The sequence below is a fragment of the Musa acuminata genome, chromosome BXJ3-9 (genome assembly GCF_036884655.1).
Source record: "Musa acuminata AAA Group cultivar baxijiao chromosome BXJ3-9, Cavendish_Baxijiao_AAA, whole genome shotgun sequence".
Lineage (NCBI taxonomy): Eukaryota > Viridiplantae > Streptophyta > Magnoliopsida > Zingiberales > Musaceae > Musa > Musa acuminata.
In genome coordinates this window covers 5,549,260-5,570,509 of record NC_088357.1, presented here as the reverse complement: position 1 = coordinate 5,570,509, position 21,250 = coordinate 5,549,260, and the positions used below count along the sequence as shown (strand labels likewise).

The window sequence follows — 21,250 nt, the reverse complement described above, 5'->3', positions numbered from 1 at the left end:
CATGTTGGTAGGGTTACTTAGCATATTCTCCTATAATAGAAATCAATAATGGTTATGGAAAGACTTTCTGGATATCGAGCTCCCGAGATGCCACATACATGAAGATTATAGTCGAAAGAGATTTCTCAACTCGATCCATTCAGCGCTCAAATTAATTACTCGAGTTAAGTGAGCATAATTATGAATAATAAAAAGTGATCCTGATACTTAATTTTTATACCTAATCATAAAATTATAAAATATTCTATAGAGAGGTAATCCTCAACTATCTCTAACAATCTTCACTTAACCTTTTGTATACGTAGGCGACAGGAGATAATCTCGAACTACTTATTTTGGACCATATCAACGTGGACAGACTGATGAGAGAGTAGTTTTTGTCTCTTTCTTTTTACTTTGGACACTATGCGAAATATTGGATGATGAATGATTGTTAATATTCTCCATATCAATAATCAAATAACAAATGAGCAACAAGCATTTGTATTTGTGCGAAGTATTAAACTGATGACAAATTAGCTCCAAAACAATGTTTTGATGAACCACTGGAAAAGAGAGATCACTCATCAATTCTCCAAATACAATGACAGTAACAAATCTGAAGTAATACACAAATATAATGTCTTAACATAAATTCTCCAAATACAATGTCCGCTGGTAAACCTGTGTGTTCAAGTAAAAGAAAGAACCCATTAATTGCTGATTGAATCAGAAGAAAAAAAAAAAATCCAGTAACCACGAGCCCCAAAAAACAATCATTCATTTGATGTATCGAACAACAAAATTATCTAAAGTTCCAAGATACTATTTTCTAGTAGTTCTAGCGAGTGATGCTCCTACTACGAGATAATGTTCTCATGAACCCAGAGAAATTTGAGGATGAAGAAGAGAAAAAAGGGAGTGCCGAAGACTGACGGGAACTCCTTTCTCTGCCATTGGAGACAGTACAGCTGCCTATTATCTCTAAATCTTTGGCTTCGTCACCATTAGGATGTTGCAAGAATATGTTATGTTCTGGCCTCTCGTCTCCAATCATGAAGTCATCCAAAGTTGTCAATGATTTCAACTGTCGGCTCAGGGAAGCGATCGTCTTCTGGCATTCTTCCAATTTCCCAGCAGCCATGGCAAGTTCTTTCTCCTGCTTCACATACAACATATTAAAGTCAACTAGGTATGAGGTCAAACTTTAACTATCGACAACAAGTGACATTTGCTTTAAAACAATAAGTGAAACAGTGATATGAAGCAGTATTTAACTACTAAATTATCATAGCAGATGTTAGTTGGCTCAAGAAATCGATGATCTCTGCTATGCTATTAAAAGTGGATCGTAGATTCAGGTTGAGCCACCATAGTATCAAGAGAGTCGAAGCACCAAATGAATCGTCAGGTTGATAAGGAGTACCGGGAAAAGGAAAACCAAAAAATATGAGAAGGTTCACCTGCTTTATTTTAATTTCCCGGTTGGACTTTGCAACTCTCCATAAATCAGCTTCTCGTTTCATCCTCAACAAATCACCCTCCAATTTATGACACCTGGCTGCAAATTCTGCAGACGATGCTCTTTCCTCTTCAATTTTTCCTTTCAACAAGACCACATTGCCACTCAGCTTCACGACGTCCATATGTGCTGATGCAAGTTGGATTTCCAGTGTTTTTTTTGCTGCGTCTGCAGCATCCACTTTGGTGGCAAACTCATGTGCTGACTTGAGATCAACCTCCAGTTTCTTTCTTGCTGCCTCAGCGGCTTCTACTTGAATGGCAAATTCAGCAGCTAATTTTGTCTTCTCCTCAGCTTTCAGTTCCCAGAAGTCAACCTTCTCCTGTAGTCTCCAAACTTCTGAATTTGCATGCTCAAGCTGAGATGCCATTGCCTTTCCTTTTGCCTCCAAAGCCTCTTTTTTGGCTGTCAATGCTGAAGAAAATGCTCTACCCTCTATGACCTGGCATTCTATTAGTCCAACTGTCTCTTTTAGATTACTGATTTCTAGCTGAGCTGACTTGAGCTGAGAGTCCAGTGCCTGTCTAGCAGCCTCAGCAATCTCTATCCTAGCTTTAAATTCAGCAGACAATAATCTCTCAGCCTCAAAACTTTCTTGAAAGAAGGATACCTTCTCGCAGAGCTTTCCATTTTCTGAGTGTGCTGACTCTAACTCAGTCTCCAGTTCCTTCTGCTTTCCCTCCAAATCCATGACTTCACTTGTTGACAAATCTATCTTTGTTTGCAGTTCAACTATTTTATTTTCAGCTGCTGCCAGCAGATTGCAAGATCTCTCAGTATGTGATTGGGACAAAGCTATCTCCAATTCTCCTTTCTCATGTTCCAGCCACTCAACTTTTTCTTCTAATTCAACTATTTTTTTATTCATAATTTCATTTTTGATTTTTAGGGGGCTGACTCTTCTAACAACTTGGTCATACTGAGTTTCTGGCTTAAAGGCAACATTTCCATGAACGATCTCGGGCAAAGCAACGAGTCTCTCCATCTCAAGGAAATCATCCATAAGCTCAATCTCTACAGATGTGTTGAGGTTTCTTGATCTTGCTTTCTCACTCTTGAACTGATCAAGTTCTGCAATTAAAGAAGATGCCCATGAATCTGCGCAGCTCGTTTCACTATCTATACCAAACAAACGTTCTCCACTATCTGCTTGACTGTCAGGGGAAGATCCCACACAAACTGAGCTCGCAACTGGCTTGTGATTGCTTACTGATGACAACCTATGGTTTATACTCTGTAATCGATGACATTCAGCTTCAAGTTTAGTGACTTTCTTTATGCTCTCTAAGTGTTGCTTGCTAGCTGTTTCTGCTGCTTTGTTGCTTAGCTCCCTCTCTAGCAATAAAACCTGGAGATCTTCAGATTGAGAGCGGAGCTCAATCTTCAGAGCTGTATTTTCTTTCTCAACAGCTTCAACTCTAGTCTGAAGTCCACGATCAAGTATTACATGATCAGTCTTTCCAGCTTGAAGCTGTGCTTTGAGTTCCATGAGTTGTTTTTCAAGCTCATGCTTCTCAGATTCCCACTCACATGTCTTCTCCTCTCTATCCTCCAATTGATGGAGCTGTTTGACACATTCCTTGAGGGCCCCGTCAAGTTGGCTATTTTTTTCTTCAAGGGCAGCGTTATTCTGGAGTGCAATTTCAAGATGATGCTTTACGACTGCAACCTCAGATTCTGCCTGTTCCCAGCCTATCAAATTTCAGAGTAAAAACTACAAATCAATGTGAAAAATAAGAAGTAAACAAGCTGTATTTTAATTGGCAAATTGCAAGCTATTAACTTTTATCATCTGTGAGATGGCTAAAAGAATTCCGCTAGCGAACAGGTTAAAAGCACTTAGATGTTCTCCCCATGTTACTCAAATCCCTAAAAGTACTGCTGTAGTATAACTTGCATAAGATGTGTATATTCAGTAAAATTCTAAAAAAAGAAAAATAATAAAAATTGGTCCATTGTACCATAAGAGGCAGTTTGATCCATCAGTATTAACTACACCCCGTGGTATTTGTTTAAGGAAGCAAAATACATATATGTTCAAAACGTCATTTCTCTTAACCTTATGGTAGCTGTAACACTAGCTCTTAGAATTACGCTAACAAGGGATTGCTACATATGAGACCAATTACCTGAAACAGCATCTTCTGCAACTTTAGCATGCTGATTGACAAGATCCTCTTTAGCACTGATGTTCAGAAGAGCAGCTGATAATTTCTCAGTCAATCTCTTAACAGTTTGAATAACTTCACCATCATAAGTACTGGATGAAACTTCTGACGATTGGGCATGGTCAACTGAAGCATCATTTGGAGAAGACCTCAGTGCTTCCTGATTTAAAAACCAATAGGGCTAATTATTGCTTTGAAGCTTATACATCTTATAACAGAGTACAGTAAATCATAATTATACATCAATCATCAGTTTCTTTGAGAAGCACTTGTGCACATGTTAATAAATCTGGTCAGAGGAAAATGTACATATATTTACATAGGTAATGAAGAAAAAACTCACCTTTTCGACCTAATTTGACCAACATATGCAGCTCTATGATGGTGTGCCATTGGAAACCTAGGACTATCACAATAGGCAGTGGCCTAGGAACTTCCAACATGCCCTATTATGGTCTACATCTTTGAGGGAAAACGGATAAAGGCAAGCAGCACTGAACACCAGAAAATAAAACAACCTCATGCATGATGAATATTATCACAAGATGCTAGACACAATGCCACCCCTCAGCTCCCATATGTAAATGGACAGATTATGGAGAGATCAAGAATAGGAAAAGAAGTGCTCTAGTTATCTCAAATCAATCACCTAACCCTCTATATAGAAGGCGGATAAGTTCCAAGATAATAGGTGTTCTAGTCTGATAAGGCAAGATTTCCTATTAAGATAAAATTTCATCCCATATTAGAGTATATCCAACATCACCTACCTACCCCAATAGGAATAAATCACATTTCTTTCATAACAATATAACTTGCATGCTGTGAGGTAAGACATCGATATCTACATATTCTTCTTACTAAAGGTAAAATCCATGTCAAATCTCCATTTGATCAGCGTGGCACTTTCCTCTCCACTAGTTAGCACTAGAACCGAACATACAATTGCTAATGCACATGCACATGTCTTCTTGTCACTTGAAAATGTTCTTTTACAAAATATTCACTTTATTTTATTCTTTATTTAAATGTTTTGAAACATTTGGCAACATAACATTAAGCAATGAAATATCTCAAAAAAAAAAAAAGAAAAAGGACAAGACAAATTGGTGGCTCAAGTACATATGGAAAGTAATTAGTGGTTCAACACTTCATTTACTAATGTCCTGCAAGTATCAATTTTGGTCCGGCTGAATCCCAACATGACAATGGGTATAGCAAAATTGACTCTCTGCCCAAAAACAATGGTGGTGAATGACTGCTCAAGGGTCTCCTAGGCTCCTATGGACCAACCACATCTCATATTTGTAATTTAAGGTATGCCCAAGTCTGTTCTTCAGGATGCTACATGTCCACTCAAGTTGAATCGTGTTGATTTTCAAAAATCTCATCCTCCATCTCCTCTGATGCATATAGGAACATCATCCCACACCAAGGAGACTAGGACTCCCAGGGTCATGCCTCCTAGAGAGAACAAGGAGGTCACATAAGTGTACATAGATGATAGAATCATCTTCTTCCCAATTGGCATTTGAGGGTAGTATGTCATATAATAGGAATTTCTTGGCTTGTCTGGATAGCTCACATATCTAAGATACCCCATGACAACATAACAGTCCGCAATAAGACAAATGCCAAGAATGCAATACATCACCAAGTATGTGCATATAAAACATGCAACCTTGTTATGAAAAGATCATGATAATGCAAAATAAAATTCAAGACAATGTAGTCTCGCACCCTGACTTAGTTCAAATCTATAATTTGATTAATCAGGGATTCAGCTATCTATTCACTGGTCAAGAAACATAATCTAACCTTTGTTTTGTGGATCAAGTCATGAAGGAAGAAGCATTAAATATTTTCATGAATTGTTTTTGGTGTGGTACATTTACAAGAAATTTATGCTCAAACACTTAGCAATCATCAATATTTCAATAATCTCCTTCTCAAGCTCCGACTGAACTGTAAAAGAAGTAATTTTCTTTTTAAATATCAAAAGCTAAATAATTTTGTTAGCAGTAAACATTTTCAATGACAAGCAGTCTTCTTCTTCTTCTTCTTCATAAAATGCTCTATTTCTTCCTGTTGGAAAAGCAGATTTGAAACTACGAGCACCTTTGATCATCTTCAGAGTTCAAAACTGAAGAATTATCTTGGAATAAATGGAAAGAGCGCAACATGCTAACCTGGTCATCAGAGTAATTTTCAGAATGAGAGGAAGCTGATCCTGGACTCTCAGTCTCGTCCGGGCTCTTCTCTGATGATTTGCGTCTCAAAAGCCAACCCCGATGGTCCATTCCACAATGTCAACCGTCAAATGAATCACAACACTTTGCTATCGTATCTGATCACTACTTCCCCCGTTCAGCAGTAGCTCAAAACCCCGAAAATTTACTTCACTGATTAGAATCATAGAATCGCTTATCAAAATAAAAAAAGCCTTTATTCCTCCACTGATTAGAATCAAACCTAAATCAGATGGGAAACGCAATAAATAGCAAATGCAGCCAAGAAGAACCAAATGTTAACCCGTCCTTCAACCAAAACACCGACAAAACTGCAAGTTTCTTCGTAACGATGACAAAAAGGCTCGACAAGAAACGTCAAAACTATTCAAGATTGCATCTTCCCTAGAAGGAACAGAATCACAATAAAAGCAAAACCAACTAAAGACCAAATCGACAAAGAACAAGAGAGGTAGTAATCAAGCCTGAAGAACCTGTCTAGCATCACAAAATTTCATCTTCTCAACCAATATACTCACATCAATCATAATCGAGAGGGAACATATCCAAGTTCTCCTTGGAGACATAAAGACGCTCGCGAAGTCGTCATTCGTACGGGACGAAAGGAATGTCAGAGGACACGAAACCGGCGCTCCGATTATTCCTTAAATTTCCGATCATTTACACATGCAAACTCTTCGCCGCGATTAGATTAAGCTCCTAAACTCACCCTTCTCTGAGGCAAGGCATGTGAGAGGGAGCATAAAAGTCGCCTCCTGGGGGACACTATGCAGCTTTATTTTGTCTTGTTCCACTGGGACTCTCGGCCTCATCCGGCACTCAGCCGCAGGAGTTGCACACTGCCTCTTGTTCCTCTCCGAGCGCTTTCTCCTTCTGCCGTTCTAAGCATCGGCTTCACATGAGAGAGAGACAGAGAGAGAGCGAGAGAGAGAGAGAGAAAGAGAGAGAGAGAGAGGTTTTCGGTCTAAAACTCATGCTTTTCATGGTTTGCTGCTCTCTTGATCTCTTCATCTGTCTTTATATTGGTTGATTTAGTGCTGAAGGAGAGGCTGACTCTCCTGCCATGCTCTACTTTTCTTAACAGGGATTGTTTGACTATGCTTGATCATGTAGTATAACTGTTGTACTGCTATTAATTGTGGATAGAGTGAAGGGGAGTACCTGTCAGATGGTTATTGTGGTTAACAAAGCCTCAGCTTATGGATCACATAATGTTTTGTTTCTTTTGGAGCTAATTTTTCATGTTGAGAATGAAGACAATGACATTTTAGGATCAAACTCATCAACATTTGAGTATCTCTTGAGGAACATATTATATATAGCCTTAAGTTCAAACATCTATGTGCTAATCTATTCAAGGACTCTTTTTTAATATGCATTAATAATATATGAATTACTTTGAAAGATTAAGATTTTTTTAAGTCCTAAATCCTAAACCCTAAACACTATCTCATCCTTACCCTCCTCTAATTGTAAGATCACATTTACTAGTGCAAGTTATATAGGTAAGATATTTAAGGGAGGAGGTAGGAAGGACAGTATGAATGAACCCTACCTTGATATCATCCCTTGTGTATTTCACCTAAGATAATTTTTTAATATCTATTGGTTAATTTATTTTGTTAATGCATATATCAATAACACTGCATTTAAATTCACTTTGTGTATTGATGGAGGACAGTACTTTATCAATGCTTATCATAGGATTTAATTCCAGAACTTAACAAGACAAAGACAAAGAGAAGAACCATAAAATTGATGTTTTATCTTTTGGAATCTGATGTATATGATTAATAATAAATCAATGTGAATTGAGGGGAGGGAATAAGATCTAGGATATCTAAAATAAAAATCATGAAACATGAAAAAATAACTGAAATTATTATCTACATAGATATGTTTTGGATGCAATTTTGATGCCAGCTTGATGACTACTACAATGGCAGACAAAGAGAAGTGTTCTTTGCCAAGATTGCCTGTGCTTGTATGATAAATCTCAAGGGTCTTAAGTCTCTTCAGATCATTCTAAGACAACAAAGTTGGAAGTCTGTAAGCTGTTTCTTGATTTACCAACTCCACCTTCCAAGTTCCTCAACTCACCTCTTTCATTGGGTGAGATATGTTATTCCACCCACCTCATCTTGTTGGCAGCACAAAGCTTCAAGACCAATGGATGTGTTCTTTGCTTGGACCTCACTGTTCTCTATAGCATTCTTGGAATGCATATAATCTAGTTGGTGGTTCAGGCATCCCTTTCCCTTTTGCACCCACCACTCACTTCACAAGGGTAAGCCTTAAGCTTAGAATGCACATCTTCCTCATGGAATCATCAATCTCCCTGCAGCTTTGTGAGCATGATTGCAATGTAGGTGTGTGCTAAAAGGCCCTGAGAGAACTTAAACATATGCATGACATACTTCAAAGTGCAGCTATAAATGAGGTGGAGAGGAGCAAAGTTTGGTAAAGGAAACAAAGATGTTACAAGACTCTGGAAATTTAACTATTCCAAGCTTAGATAAAATTGCTGATCAATGATCTATAGACATCTTTCAAACATTTAACTACTTTGCTGCCTATATATACTGTATGTCCAAGCAAAAGTGAAGGAAGATGAGAATTGCAAGACAATTTAACTCATGGTTGAGAGAGATCAATGTAAGGACGGCAAATTTTATACACAACAAAGTAGGTGCCAGAGGACCACCAGGCCAATAGATAGCCCCCATCAGAGGCCTTGGACACTGATCTTTCACCGGTTCAGACTTCCCTGTCTCTGTAGTTTCCATGGCATTAGGGGTCACCCACAAGGGAAGGACACTTAGCTTTATGTCCTTGCACTAGACATGTTAGCCAGTGAGCTTACAATGAGGACCTTGATTGATGTGGAGATAAAGTATGACACCTTTTACAGTTCATAGATTCATGTGAGCCAATTATTGGCTTCAAATCAACATAATGAGAGAAAGAGACAGACACACAAACATTATTGCATGGGCTAAGGTTGGAGTTCTTTAACTACTGCATAACTAATTGAAATCAAAAGTCAAAATGCACAGTTCTTGAAAGCAAAACAACTTTGTTTCGTAACTAGCTTATGTTATAACAAGTTCCTAAACTCAAGCAATCAAGTTTCATACCTCCATTTATTCATTGAATTCAGTTTCATATACCTTTTCCCACTTCATGAGCATCTCCTTGAGCATCTATAAATACTCCTGCTAGAAAGATGCATCAAATGAAATTCATAGTTTTGATGGAGCTCTGCTGCTTAAATTCCTGCAAATCCAACAGAGTGCCAATGAAGTATGAAAATATAAGTCCACTTTGTTTGGTCATGAATACTTGAAGTAGTTATCAATAAACAGGCAGGAAGTCACCAATCTAGGCCATGAATTGGGGGCAGGAACTGTTCTGCAACATTAGCAAAGAACTGTCAAATGCCAAAAAAAGTACTGACAAAGAACTACATCAGATGCGGCAAGACAAAGGAAACAAAACAAGCCATTGAACAGTGAGATAATACCACTTACAATTTCCACATTGTCCATACACAACTGGTGTCGATTGTAAAGTAGCATATGATTTTAATGCTTCTGGAGTTGTCTATTATACATAGAGACACTATTCGGAGTACTAAAAAATATTAAAGCGAAGACCGAAACTCTGATGTAGAAGATGATAAAATAGATACATGAAGCATTTACAACATGCTTGATTTTGGCATCCAAAAAAGAAATAAATAATAAAGTTGCAGGAAACTGCAAATATTTCTAGTAGGAAGCATGTTCTTATTTCATGCATTTGATCCATAGCATCCCCATGGATTCTAGTATTGGCCCATGGCAGATGACTGAGTGTATACAATGTGGCATCAAACTATGATGGAACCATCTTTTTAGGTTGATGCATCATGCATCTCTATGATCTATGGCCTTGCAAGTGTCCTGTCATGTTCTGTCATTGCTAGACTTAAGAAGGAGCTTCTTTTAAACTTCAGTTGAGTCACATCCTGGATCTTTTCAAGTAAACCATAATTCCAATGCCTGCCAGTGCCACTGTTGCTCCCAAAATTCCCACCTGAAGAGATGTCACTCTGCTCCTAGAGACTTCTGTGAGATCTGATGATCTTGGATCTTCCTTTTTGGTTTCTGAGTCATCAATATGCAGCCTTAGAACCTGAAAGAAGCAAACAATAAGTTGAGGGCTAACGAGAGATTCAACAAAAATATCCTGTCCAAGTGAAGGAAACCATACTGCCAAGTCTCACACTACTTGTGCACAAAAACAAAAATGTACAATCTGGACCAATCTCAAAAGTTTCACACCTTTTGGCAGGGATAAAATGATGAATATTTCCTGCTTGTATTTAAATAATTTATTGCACAATTTTATGGTATCATGGCCTCATGTACAAAGGGTCATCCGTCCCTACTACTAAAGCAAAGTAATATTTTAACAGTGCAACCAAGGTTTTAAGATAAATGCAAGTATGTCCATATAATAAAGATACTATATCCACAAAATATTTGAGAAAAACAGCATCACTGCAAATCCAGAAGTCTGTGAATTCATATGGAGAGCATGAATGAAACTAGATCACTCTTCAACGCCCAGTTCATTCTTATTTGATGTATTCTAGAGCATGATGCATTAAAGATCTGGAAACTGCACCAATAATGGAAAAATCTGGAAACTGCACTAGTCCATTCTAGACTTAGCTTTTGTTCTAATGATAAAATGTTCTAGAACCTTATGAATCAATAGCCAAATGTCCAACTACAATATACTGACAATTAAGAAGGCCACATTTCAATAACCTCGATCATGAAATTCATCAATACAAAAAAAATAACGAAGATGCTCTTGGGAGGTTACACTAATAACAAACATGCTCTTGGGAGGTTACAGGTATGATTCAACTCTAAAAATGTACTTTCTTGTAAATGACTTTCTAGTGACAACCACCTTCCTCTAAAGTAATCAGAGTTCGATGGTGGTTAATTGAACCATAATCTGATTGTTTAATTTTTTAAGGTAGGAAATTAATATACATTATTGTAATACAAAACACAAAAGTTGCATTCACATATAAGCATACATAAAAAAACTGTCGTCACATGGCAGATAAGTAAAGTCCACAATTGATGCATCAAATTAGAAACACATCCAAGTAAAAGAAAAGTAAGCTCAGCACAAGAGTATAATAGCTGTAGTAGATGGTTTTAGTTGTAATTCACAACAATTGTATTGCTGACATAAAAAGGAAATCTTCATATGAAAAGAAATGAAACTCCAAATCCAGAAAAGAAGCTACAGATGCAAAAAATTGAAATCTCTTCAACAAAAGTACAAACGTGTGATTGAACTAATGAAAAATCCTAATAACAAGAGACATTAGCGACAACGACAACAAAAGTCACAAGGTCCCAACTATTTAGGGTTGGAAACACAAATATTATGGATTTTTTCCTGGCATTTAGCTCTGTCAGTGCAATATCACTAGTCAAACTTAAAGCTAACATATCTCTTTGTCTCAGACCAATATTGTCAATAACAGATCACAAGCAAAGTACAAATACATAGTAGTATTAGCTAACTCTGGTCTTCAAATAATACTTGCAAATTTCCTTGTTGCTTCACACAGAAACCGCAATAAGATATCAACCAATAACCCATATGCATAGCAATATCAAACAATGTCATTCCTGATTGCAACACAAGGAACCAACATAATAGCTAACAATACAAACTATATGCATTTGATACTCAGACCCTTCTAAAAGATGTCCGCTCAGAGGACTTGCCCACACTATTTATAAATGACACTATGCCAATATTAATTTGTGGCTTGTGACTCTTAACAGATGCATGTTCAGTTTTGTCGTAATATTGCAGCATGATAGCTGTTTCAATCAACTGATAAATAGGTCTACTCAGAAATATCAGACAAAAGAATATCCCTATAGCCTATGTCTAAATCTCAAAAATATTTTGCTTGTCAATGAATGAGAACAATCTGCATTGCAAGGTGCCAACTCCGTCCATTTCTATGTGGAACAACTTTAATTGTCAAATAGAAGAATTAAGCTGGATCACCTAGGAACTCTATAACCAAGTCCAAATAGACATTTCTGTATGTGGTGGATATTGCAGCTGAAACCTCAATGGGCATAATTGACTCAAAAAAATCAAAACCTTCTCTGATTTATATAAAATGTAGACAACCAAATACTTCAACTAAAGCAGTTAAAAGAAAATTCACCTTCCATCCCGCAAATCTGGCATGATATACAGCTCCAACAAGATCACTATCTGTAGTTAATAGAACCTTGTCATCTTCGTCATCTTCATACTGCACAAAGCATGACAGACTCAGTTTGAAATTAGGAATCACACAACATTACAAATGTCACACACAAACACATATGCACGTACCCAGTGGTACATGCATACATATATTACATACGTAGAATACATACATACATGTGATGTATACATGCATGCATCGTCCATGGATCAGTACTCACATATACAAAAAACATGAACTCACCAAAAGCCTTAGTTTGTTAGTGTCAGCATCAAGCCCTATCCTTTGCATTACAGCAGATACAAGCTCATCTAAATTCTCAGTACCTGCAACAAGAAGGCCACATAAAAGCTTCCGACTTTTACACACTAGACCATATATCAAATCAACATAAGTGCTGACATAAAGAATGATTCTTATGTTATACTAACCACAATTAAATCTATGTATATGTCCTTTTCCATCCTCAATTTTGAAAGCAAATGAGTTTCCAATATGAGGGGGATACATATACTTGACAGTTTCAGCATATTCGGATGTCATCAGTGCTGACAATTCACTGCAAATAACATACTTAAAGCTAAGAGAGATGAAGTTTGGCAGTTAACAAACATAACTAGAAAAGAAACAGTAAAACACCTGTGTGTATCATATTCCTCATCTGCCGGCTCGAAAGAACAGGCAGAATACCACAACTTCTGCATCATTGTGTTTGCCATGTCATTTACAGCTCCAGAATCTCCTTCAACCTTCAAGAAAGAATAGTTCATTAAGGGAAGATGAAGTCAAATCCAGCACATAAATTCTGCATATTTTAGGAACATGTCTTATATCATATTCTGTTAATATATATAACCAGTAAAAAAATTAATGGGAAATAGACTGAAAGAAGTATCTGGATCATGTTCAAATATTACGATAATGTGAGAACATACCAATAGAGGTTCAAGTTAAAGGTAACAAATATTATACTGATAATCACTTTTTCCTGCCAGTGAGCTGATGAGAACATAATTAAAGATGTAGGATGCTTCCAAAAAGCTATATGGTTAAATTTCGCAAATCTCAAATAGACAGTCAACATGAATAATATAATCAGCAACACACAGGAATGACATAAACAGAAATGAATTGAGACAACACACTGAAGTTCTTAATCAACACCATCAAAACTCATTCATTGAACCAGTGCGTGTGCATAATGCAAAGAAACTCTCATGAGTTTGATAGAATAGATAAAACTACATCAGTAATCACAAGATACACTTTGATAAAAAATACCCAAACAAATATCCAGTGACATTTCTAAATGAAGGTTGAGTGTGATTGCTTGCGCAATAAAATACAAAGATCAATCAAAAGCCGTTTTATATTGCTGAACACGTATTGAAATATTTCAACAGAATCATACGGAAACAAACAAATTGCTAAAAGAAAAAACATATTATTCTCACCATGGAAATTGCAGCATGTGCTAGTTGCAGAACATCCAAACAGGCAACAATGTGTTCATCTGTTTCTGACATGTTTCAGATAACAGAAACAAAAAGGTTTAACATCCAAGACAACAAATGGCTTATTACCTCTGCCGAGCACTGGAAGATGCAAGAATTTCCCATCGTGCATGATGTGCAACGCTTCAAGAATTGCTGTGTCTAGAGTAACACATTTAGGATTTGCAGTCATTACCTTCAAAATGAACATCCAGATCACAACTCATTACAAAAACTTATGAAAAAGGCATGTATAAAACCATGCAAAGTTCAGCAGCATCTGAAGTCAGTAAGAACTTGAAATATCATACAAGAACAAATAAAATATAGAAATGTGTCAGTCCTCATGAGCAGAAATTGCTTCAGTAGCATTGATGATTACTATCATAAGATTGCAACACATAGGATTTTTGGCCTGTAGTATATGGGGGCTTGGCTACACTGATGCTTTGTTCACATTACCTCTGCCAAAAGTTTGCAGATTCTGACCAAAACTTCTGTTATCTTCAGCTATATAAAAATTTTGATCTGAGTTATTTCAATTTCTTTGCGATGCATTTAATGATATTCTATGGATATATAAAAACAACTTTAGATAATTATTCATCTTAGCCACAATAATACTACTTCAAACATATCATGAATATAATCATTCCTTATATAACTTCTTATATAAGATTAGTCATCCACCTTTGCATACTTCGCTACCCTAGACTTCTTTTTTTACTAAGTTATGTGGTACGATCCATAATAAATTGACTGGCCTTAACAATCTTGAATAACGTTCCTTCAATCTAAGAATTCCACATGGCTACTGAATACTCCACATATATCTCTCCTTAAGCACTGATGCACTTACTCTGAGCTATACACTCTCATTTTCCCAATATTGCCAAATGATGGAATCAACATAAGAACCTCATCATGCTTTTTTAAGCCAATAAAGACTGTGCAACTATCTCTTTTCTCCAACTTTACCATGTCAGATCTTTCTAGTTTTTAAGTCAAGATATCTCAAAACCTCACAATAGTCTTATCCTTATGCAATATCCCAATGATACTACAGTAGGAACAATGTTTTTGCTTATGTATAAGCCATGAGGTAAAAAATTTCTAACCCTAGCATCTCTTGGTAACTGCTGCTTTTTGTTGTTGATGGTGGTGGTAGTGTGTGCCGGAAACCCTAGTACTTCATTCCAAGAATTACAATTCAACTACACCATACATCATAAGCAAAACTAGCCGACCAATACTTTAGAAAAACCCCTTGAACAAATTGCTGCATGGACTCCAACTGTAAGATGAACATTACCCTATCAATATCACCTGCCAAACCAGTACAACTTTATAAGGTGAAGCAATAAACAAACTATGTAAGTTCCAATAGAAGGAAACGAGGCTATATGGCAACTTGCAAAGGGCAGGATCATTGAAGAGATTTCTATGATGCATGGGGCTGAAGTGAAAGCAACCACCTTAAACTATCATGATAACACATCATTAACAGGGAAGAAAGATCAACAAGGCCAATGAAAACATCCTTGTTGTAAATGAAGTAATAGAGTTTGTTAATCAAGGCTGTCTGGCAACCTGCAAAAGGCTTATCAGGTTTGTTTCACATGCACAGAGTATTGAATGCAAAAGATAGTGCAACTCCATGTTTCTCCATGCAGTAAATCTATTTCATAACTTTGTCTGTAGAGAAGAAAATACATGAACCAGCTGTACAATGCGTAAAGCCATGATAAAGATATGACCATGATGAACCATGGTTAGATCCTGCATGTGAAGAATAAAACAATATACAACAGCTCGCAATGTTATCTATATACTTATGAATGCCTGATATAACCAGTCATTTAAAAGAAAATGTTATCTATATACTTTTATGATCCTGATAATAAGCATACTTTACAAGCATAGAAGTTTTTCAGAATGAGTTAGAGGATAGACACCTTCTCCACAGGAGTCAATTCTGGTAAAAGATTTTGGGCAACTACTCGCAAGAGCACATCCTTTGATCTGCAACATATTGCATTTAGCAGATGTTATAACTACTATCAAGTAATAACAATTCAAAGAAAAGGAACTAAAAAAAGAAATCATTTAAATAAGCATTAAAAATCGTAAACAAACCCAAATGGAAATTATACGTTAAAATGCCATGTATCTTGCTTCCTGTCGCAATGATGACCGAGTTAACCTGAAACTCACGCATCTTTTTCGTAGCAACATAGACAGGATCTGAAGGAGATACCACCACAACTCTGCAGGTTGAGATAGTTAGAAAGTTTGTATAATAACTGCATCCTTGGGGGAAAAAAATAGAAGATACTTGAGGCAAGCTAAATTTCCATAACAAATCCAGCATACTTAGCATTCTCCATCACTATAGTTGACAAAGTTGGCTTAAACATCCGTTCTCGAAGTGTTTCAACAAAAGCATTAGGGGCTGCACATAAGAACAGGCATATCACATATATAATGTAGAAAGAAAATAGGACCATTTAAATAAGCAAAAATTATGTAAATCAAACAGTGTTTTTTTCCTTTCCTTTGCCTTTCGCTGTTTAACAGTGGAATGCAATATGAATCCAAATTGATGTCTTGAGGACACTATTAAGTCTTTGCTTTTTCATCCATTATTTTTTTTGTCCAATAATCTTGCCCATGTATTAAATGCCATGCATTGTGGGGTTGTTAAACCTATGCACATGCACGATGCACAGAACAACATTTTACAAGGGGTCTAATCGATAGAGAAATAATACATTACAAATCCAACAAGTAATGCAACCTGACAAGTTGCTTCCCCATTGGCGTTCGACCCCCTCAACCGCAGCTGCAATTGCACTGCCTTGCTCTGCAGCCTTTTCCATTCTTGATATGGCATCATACAGGCACTTTGTGATATCCAACATCGCAATAACTTCACCATTCTCTACAACAGGAAGGTGCCTAAATTTTCCTGTAAAAATTAAATAAAAAAACCCAAAATGGGTAAGTAATTTGTAACAAAAAGACAAATGTGACATTTAAGAAAAAGAATTGGAGAATCACTAAGTATGTCTTCAGAAAAGGATATAGATTCAGAGGAACTAGACATATTGATGGTCACACGAAGAAAACGTACCTTCCTGTGGCTTAAACATATCTTACCTAACAAGACTCAAAAGGACAGTGGACACCTAAGCATTTTACTGTTAACTGTGGAAAAAGACCTGTGACTTATGTTAATGACGAAGAAATTTAGTAGCATATTTGTTGGCAATATGTTGCTCAATTCACCCCGCCTACTTCATATTGTTTATGCTCAGTTGTTCCTTCTATTCATATTTCCTAAATAATGCTCAAAGTGCATCAGATTCCGAGCAAATAAGACAACGGTTAAGAAATTTTGCATTTTCACTTGCTCAGAAGCCAATAGAAAAAGAAGAAGAAAATTATCAGTAAAACAACTCACGAAACCAGCACTATGAGCAACCAGAACAAGGGACTAAGTAGGTGCAAAGAGATATAAAACTCGAGAACAAGCTAACCTTGGACCATCTTCTGCAGCGCCTCCATCACAGGAGTATCTGCCATGATAAACACCGGGTTCCTAGTCATGATCTTCGACACAATCGTCTGCTCCAGCTTTAACCCCTCCGAGATAACCCTCGTCGCTATATCCTAGCGATCCAAACACAATGAAAGCCAAACACTAACATTTTACCATCGCATTCAGAAAACAAAAGCCAATGAAAATAATCAAAAATCCGCCTTTAGATAATAACCTTATTTGTAACAATCCCAGAAAGAAGCCCATTCGCGTCCGTTAACAGAACAGCGTCCACCTTGCGCGCGGCCATCCTCCTGCACGCATCGAAAACAGTCGTGCCCTCCGGGATAATTAAAGCTTTCGATGGCCTCAGCTTCTTCACCGTCCTCTCCCCACTATTCCAATTCCAAATATCGCAATCACAACATGGAGCCTAAAAAGTTTCGAAACTTTGAAGCGAGGAAAGGAATCGGAAATTCTCACGAAGCTTGCTTAGGGGAAGTCGGCTTGGTCGGCCGCCCGTTGGGAGCGGCGACCGATAAGGAGGAATCAGTGGCAACGCCGCCGTTCTCCGACGGGACCGACTTCTTGACCGCCGGCTGGCCGCGGCGAGAAGGCAGATTGTTCCTTTTGGGGGGATGGACGGCATGGGTGCTCATCGTTTCTGTCGATCAACCGGACTAGGGTTTGAACCACCGGATGGGAACGGGCCAGAAAAGCTAGATGTTGGTCGTTGCTTGTGAGGTGAGTGATCGAAGAGAGGAGGCGGAGAAAGGCGACGTTTTGACTCACCCGTTCGACCCCCTCATCTCTAGATTTAAACTGTTTGCGACTTTTGCAGAATAATCCCTTGATTCTTCATATTTACTATACAAGTTTTCTTTGCTTCAAAGTCTCTTTAAATCAAGTAAATTTTAAGGACTAATTTGCAGCTATAGTGAGTTTATGGACTTGTCCTTAATGTCCCCAAAAAAAGGTTAATTATCACGTTCATATTATTATTATTTTTTGGTGACGACGATGTGGAGGAGTTCAAAATAAAGTTGGGTCGCGTAAATTAAACGGGAAGAACGTCGGGAGGAAATGATAAAAATTACCAGCGGAGCCATCGGTGCAGTGGGTCCACCTTTAAATATTGGCGGGGCCCGGCCATCGCTGACCGTTGTAGAATGGGGACGAGAGAGACAACGGACATTTGTGCGCTCGCGAAACTTCTGAATGGTAATACATATCCGGCCCCGTCTGCAGTCCCGTCCTCTGAGCTACCTGTCCTGCCATTCGAGGGGAGTTCGTGGGACCCTCCGGGACCCACCTGCCGCGGTAAAGACAAAAATCTGATTTAATTATGTCCGCTAATAAATAATAAACGAAAACTTATAATGGGATAAGTCAATATATCATACCATTTGGCGCAGTCCAAATCGATTTAATCATAGATTTTGAGTCTCGATGTGGTAAACACACAATTATGCCATGACAGAATAATTTTAATTATTTAAGCATGAAGCTACTTTGAGTATTAAGAAAACAATAATATATTAGTGAATTAATTCCATCCAAATCCGAAAAAGACGGAACAGAAACTAAAGTTGGACTACGAGGCACAATTGCACAGCATATAAGACGCGACAAAAGCAACGACGGACGCTGTGGACGAATTTGTTCGCAGCAGCTGACTGAGCCACGATTTAAGTAACGTCCGACGGTTCCGGAGATGGGCTGCTTTACGATTTATCTTGTCGTAACTTAGATCGTTACGATATGGAGCGCCCTGCTACGTGCCCTAAGCGTCCCTGCCTCGCTCCCTCCCTCCTGCGATCCGCTCTCTCACGACTCGCTCTGCCCTTGCGCACGGTCGACGCGACGACGGCGCGCGCGCCAACGGCGTGAATTCGATGTTGGCGAGGCGAGTGGCGGCAGCTTCTTCTTAACCCACCGGTGGGACTGTCGCTGCGTCGTGGCCGGCGCCGTCGAGGTTCTGAGGCGTCGTATTTCTCCGCCAGGCGCAAGCCGAGGAGGAAATCCTTCGCCTTCTCTGTTTTCTGCAACCGTGGCTATACGAACTCTAACTACAACCTTAAACCCTCCTTCTCGATCCCCTAAAACCCTATGTGAAATCCCTAATCTTTCTCCACGCTGTTCCTCCTTCTCTAATTCGATCAAAAGATCGTATTTTGAACGTAAAATCGCGTCTTCATCAACTCTTTTTTCCCGATTTTAGGCTATGAATTCCACATGAACTCCGGAAAGTTGCTTCGAATCGCCGCCCACGAAGCGAACAACTCGACGGAAGCCTCTCTCGGAGAAGCATTTCTCCTCATCCAGAACCAACTGAAACCCCCATTTCCCCTGACGATCCCTTCTCCCTCGGAATACTCCCAATTGAATCGCGCAATCGCTTTCGGCGTGCTGACTGAACCCCACCTCACTAAAACCCACCTCACCCACCTCCACGCTATCGTCGTCGACGGCTATGAGCTCTTCACCTCCATCCTCGTCAAGCTCTGCAATGAATCCTTCCCCAAGCTTCTCGATTCCCCAAAATCTCAGCTTCTCCACGTCTGCTCCGCGCTTGTCAATGTGTCGGCCCTAAAGATCGAATCTTTGCTGATATCTCTCTTGAGGCAGATCAATGGCGGCGATTTCACCGAGTCGAATTTGTGGCTGAGCTCGGAGCTTCTCAAGATGCTGTCCGACAATTGGAACTGGTTGTTGGAGGAGTCATTGGTTCTTACGAGCGCCTTGTTCGTCTACCTCCGGTTGCTGTCAGATCATTACAGATTAGCGGGCAGCGTGAAGTTGGAGGAGCTGAAGAGGATGGAGATCGACTTTTGTGTCAAGGTACTGAGACAGTGTTTCCATTTGTGTATGCAGATCGGAAGAGACCTCGTTCGCCTTCTCCAGGACTTGGTCTACATCTCTGAGTTCAAGGATATGTGGAAGGATCTGTTGTCTGATCCTAAAAAACTAGGAGTTGCAGAATTTTCTGATCTTTCCGACCTCTATCGGATAAGAACACCAACACACTATTTCCTGCTGAGGATTCCTCCTGAAATGGAGAGCCAATTGAGGTTTCTGCTCACCTATGTGAGGTGGGGGAACCAGAGAAGGTACCAAGCATGGTTCGCCAAGAAGCATCTATGTTGGCCTGGCAGCGAGACCGTGATAAGCGACATAGTTCGATTCATCTGCTGTGCCCACCACCCTTCCAACGAGATCATCCAGTCCAATGTCATCTCGCGGTGGGCAGTGATCGGTTGGCTTCTGAAGTGTTGCAGGAGGAACCACTTCGAGGCGAACGTGAAGCTCGCATTGTTCTACGACTGGCTGTTCTTCGACGACAGGGTTGACAGCATCATGAACATCGAACCTGCGATGCTTCTGATGGTGAATTCGGTGCCCAAGTATGTCGATATTGCTCATATGCTGCTGGAGTTCTTGTTCTTGTTGGTGGACAACTATGATGTTGACCGAAGAGTGCTGCTTGCTCGGGGTGTGACGGCGTCGTGTCGTCTGCTGCTGAGGAAAGGAGTGGTTCATTCGATGGAGCCACTGACTTCTTGTGATCTGCTATCTCCAATGCTGAGGGAAAAGCTCAGATCCTTCCTTCCGGGATCAGAGCTGAGTGACAAGAACAAGATTCAAGAAGGAGAAGTATCTGTTGCCTCGGAAGGGAAAAGGTTGGTACAATGCTGAAACATATGTATGATGTTGTGATCTTAAACATTGCAAGAAACATGAAGTTGATTCTTTGTTGGTTTTATCCATAAGTTTCTGAAGCTATTGTTGTATCTTTAATTTTGAGGAGTAATGTTTTCAGGATTTGCCAATTTAAATTTGTTTGGAAGCATATAGTTGAAACATATATACAAGGATTTGAGGGGCAATGGCTTGATGTGTTTCAAAATCTTAGAAGCATAATTATCATAAAAGGACTGATCATATTATACTAAATTATAAGATGTATTAGATAATATTATAATTTTTATGA

General features: G+C 38.7%; 3 protein-coding genes across 5 annotated transcripts; 1 reads left to right on the top strand and 2 right to left on the bottom strand.

Annotated features, from left to right (window-relative positions):
* Window positions 1–541: 541 nt before the first annotated feature.
* LOC103997425 (filament-like plant protein 3) lies at window positions 542–9,435 on the bottom strand. 3 transcript variants are annotated; one of them, XM_065168958.1, is made up of 5 exons: window positions 9,056–9,435; window positions 5,859–6,071; window positions 3,631–3,829; window positions 1,443–3,193; window positions 542–1,138 (listed from the first exon to the last, which is right to left on the bottom strand). In XM_065168958.1, exons 2-5 carry the CDS (start codon window positions 5,967–5,969, stop codon window positions 821–823), a joined length of 2,379 nt encoding a protein of 792 aa, XP_065025030.1. In that variant the 5' UTR covers window positions 5,970–6,071; window positions 9,056–9,435; the 3' UTR covers window positions 542–820. The 3 variants fall into 3 exon arrangements, with proteins under 3 accessions (XP_065025030.1, XP_018673545.2, XP_009416908.2); XM_018818000.2 differs by lacking the exon at window positions 9,056–9,435 and adding an exon at window positions 6,437–7,199; XM_009418633.3 differs by lacking the exon at window positions 9,056–9,435 and adding an exon at window positions 6,628–7,199.
* A 147-nt stretch (window positions 9,436–9,582) lies between these two features.
* On the bottom strand, window positions 9,583–18,058 carry LOC135649953 (CBS domain-containing protein CBSCBSPB3-like). The gene is made up of 14 exons (XM_065168959.1): window positions 17,743–18,058; window positions 17,495–17,654; window positions 17,258–17,390; window positions 16,516–16,686; window positions 16,092–16,170; window positions 15,872–15,985; window positions 15,674–15,740; window positions 13,809–13,914; window positions 13,680–13,738; window positions 12,865–12,974; window positions 12,657–12,784; window positions 12,469–12,551; window positions 12,181–12,270; window positions 9,583–10,094 (listed from the first exon to the last, which is right to left on the bottom strand). The coding sequence occupies exons 1-14, from the start codon at window positions 17,916–17,918 to the stop codon at window positions 9,921–9,923; spliced, it is 1,650 nt and encodes a 549-aa protein (XP_065025031.1). The 5' UTR covers window positions 17,919–18,058; the 3' UTR covers window positions 9,583–9,920.
* Window positions 18,059–18,994: 936 nt separating this feature from the next.
* On the top strand, window positions 18,995–21,109 carry LOC103997427 (uncharacterized). The gene has a single exon (XM_009418637.3). It carries the CDS (start codon window positions 19,495–19,497, stop codon window positions 20,953–20,955), a length of 1,461 nt encoding a protein of 486 aa, XP_009416912.2. The 5' UTR covers window positions 18,995–19,494; the 3' UTR covers window positions 20,956–21,109.
* Window positions 21,110–21,250: the final 141 nt, after the last annotated feature.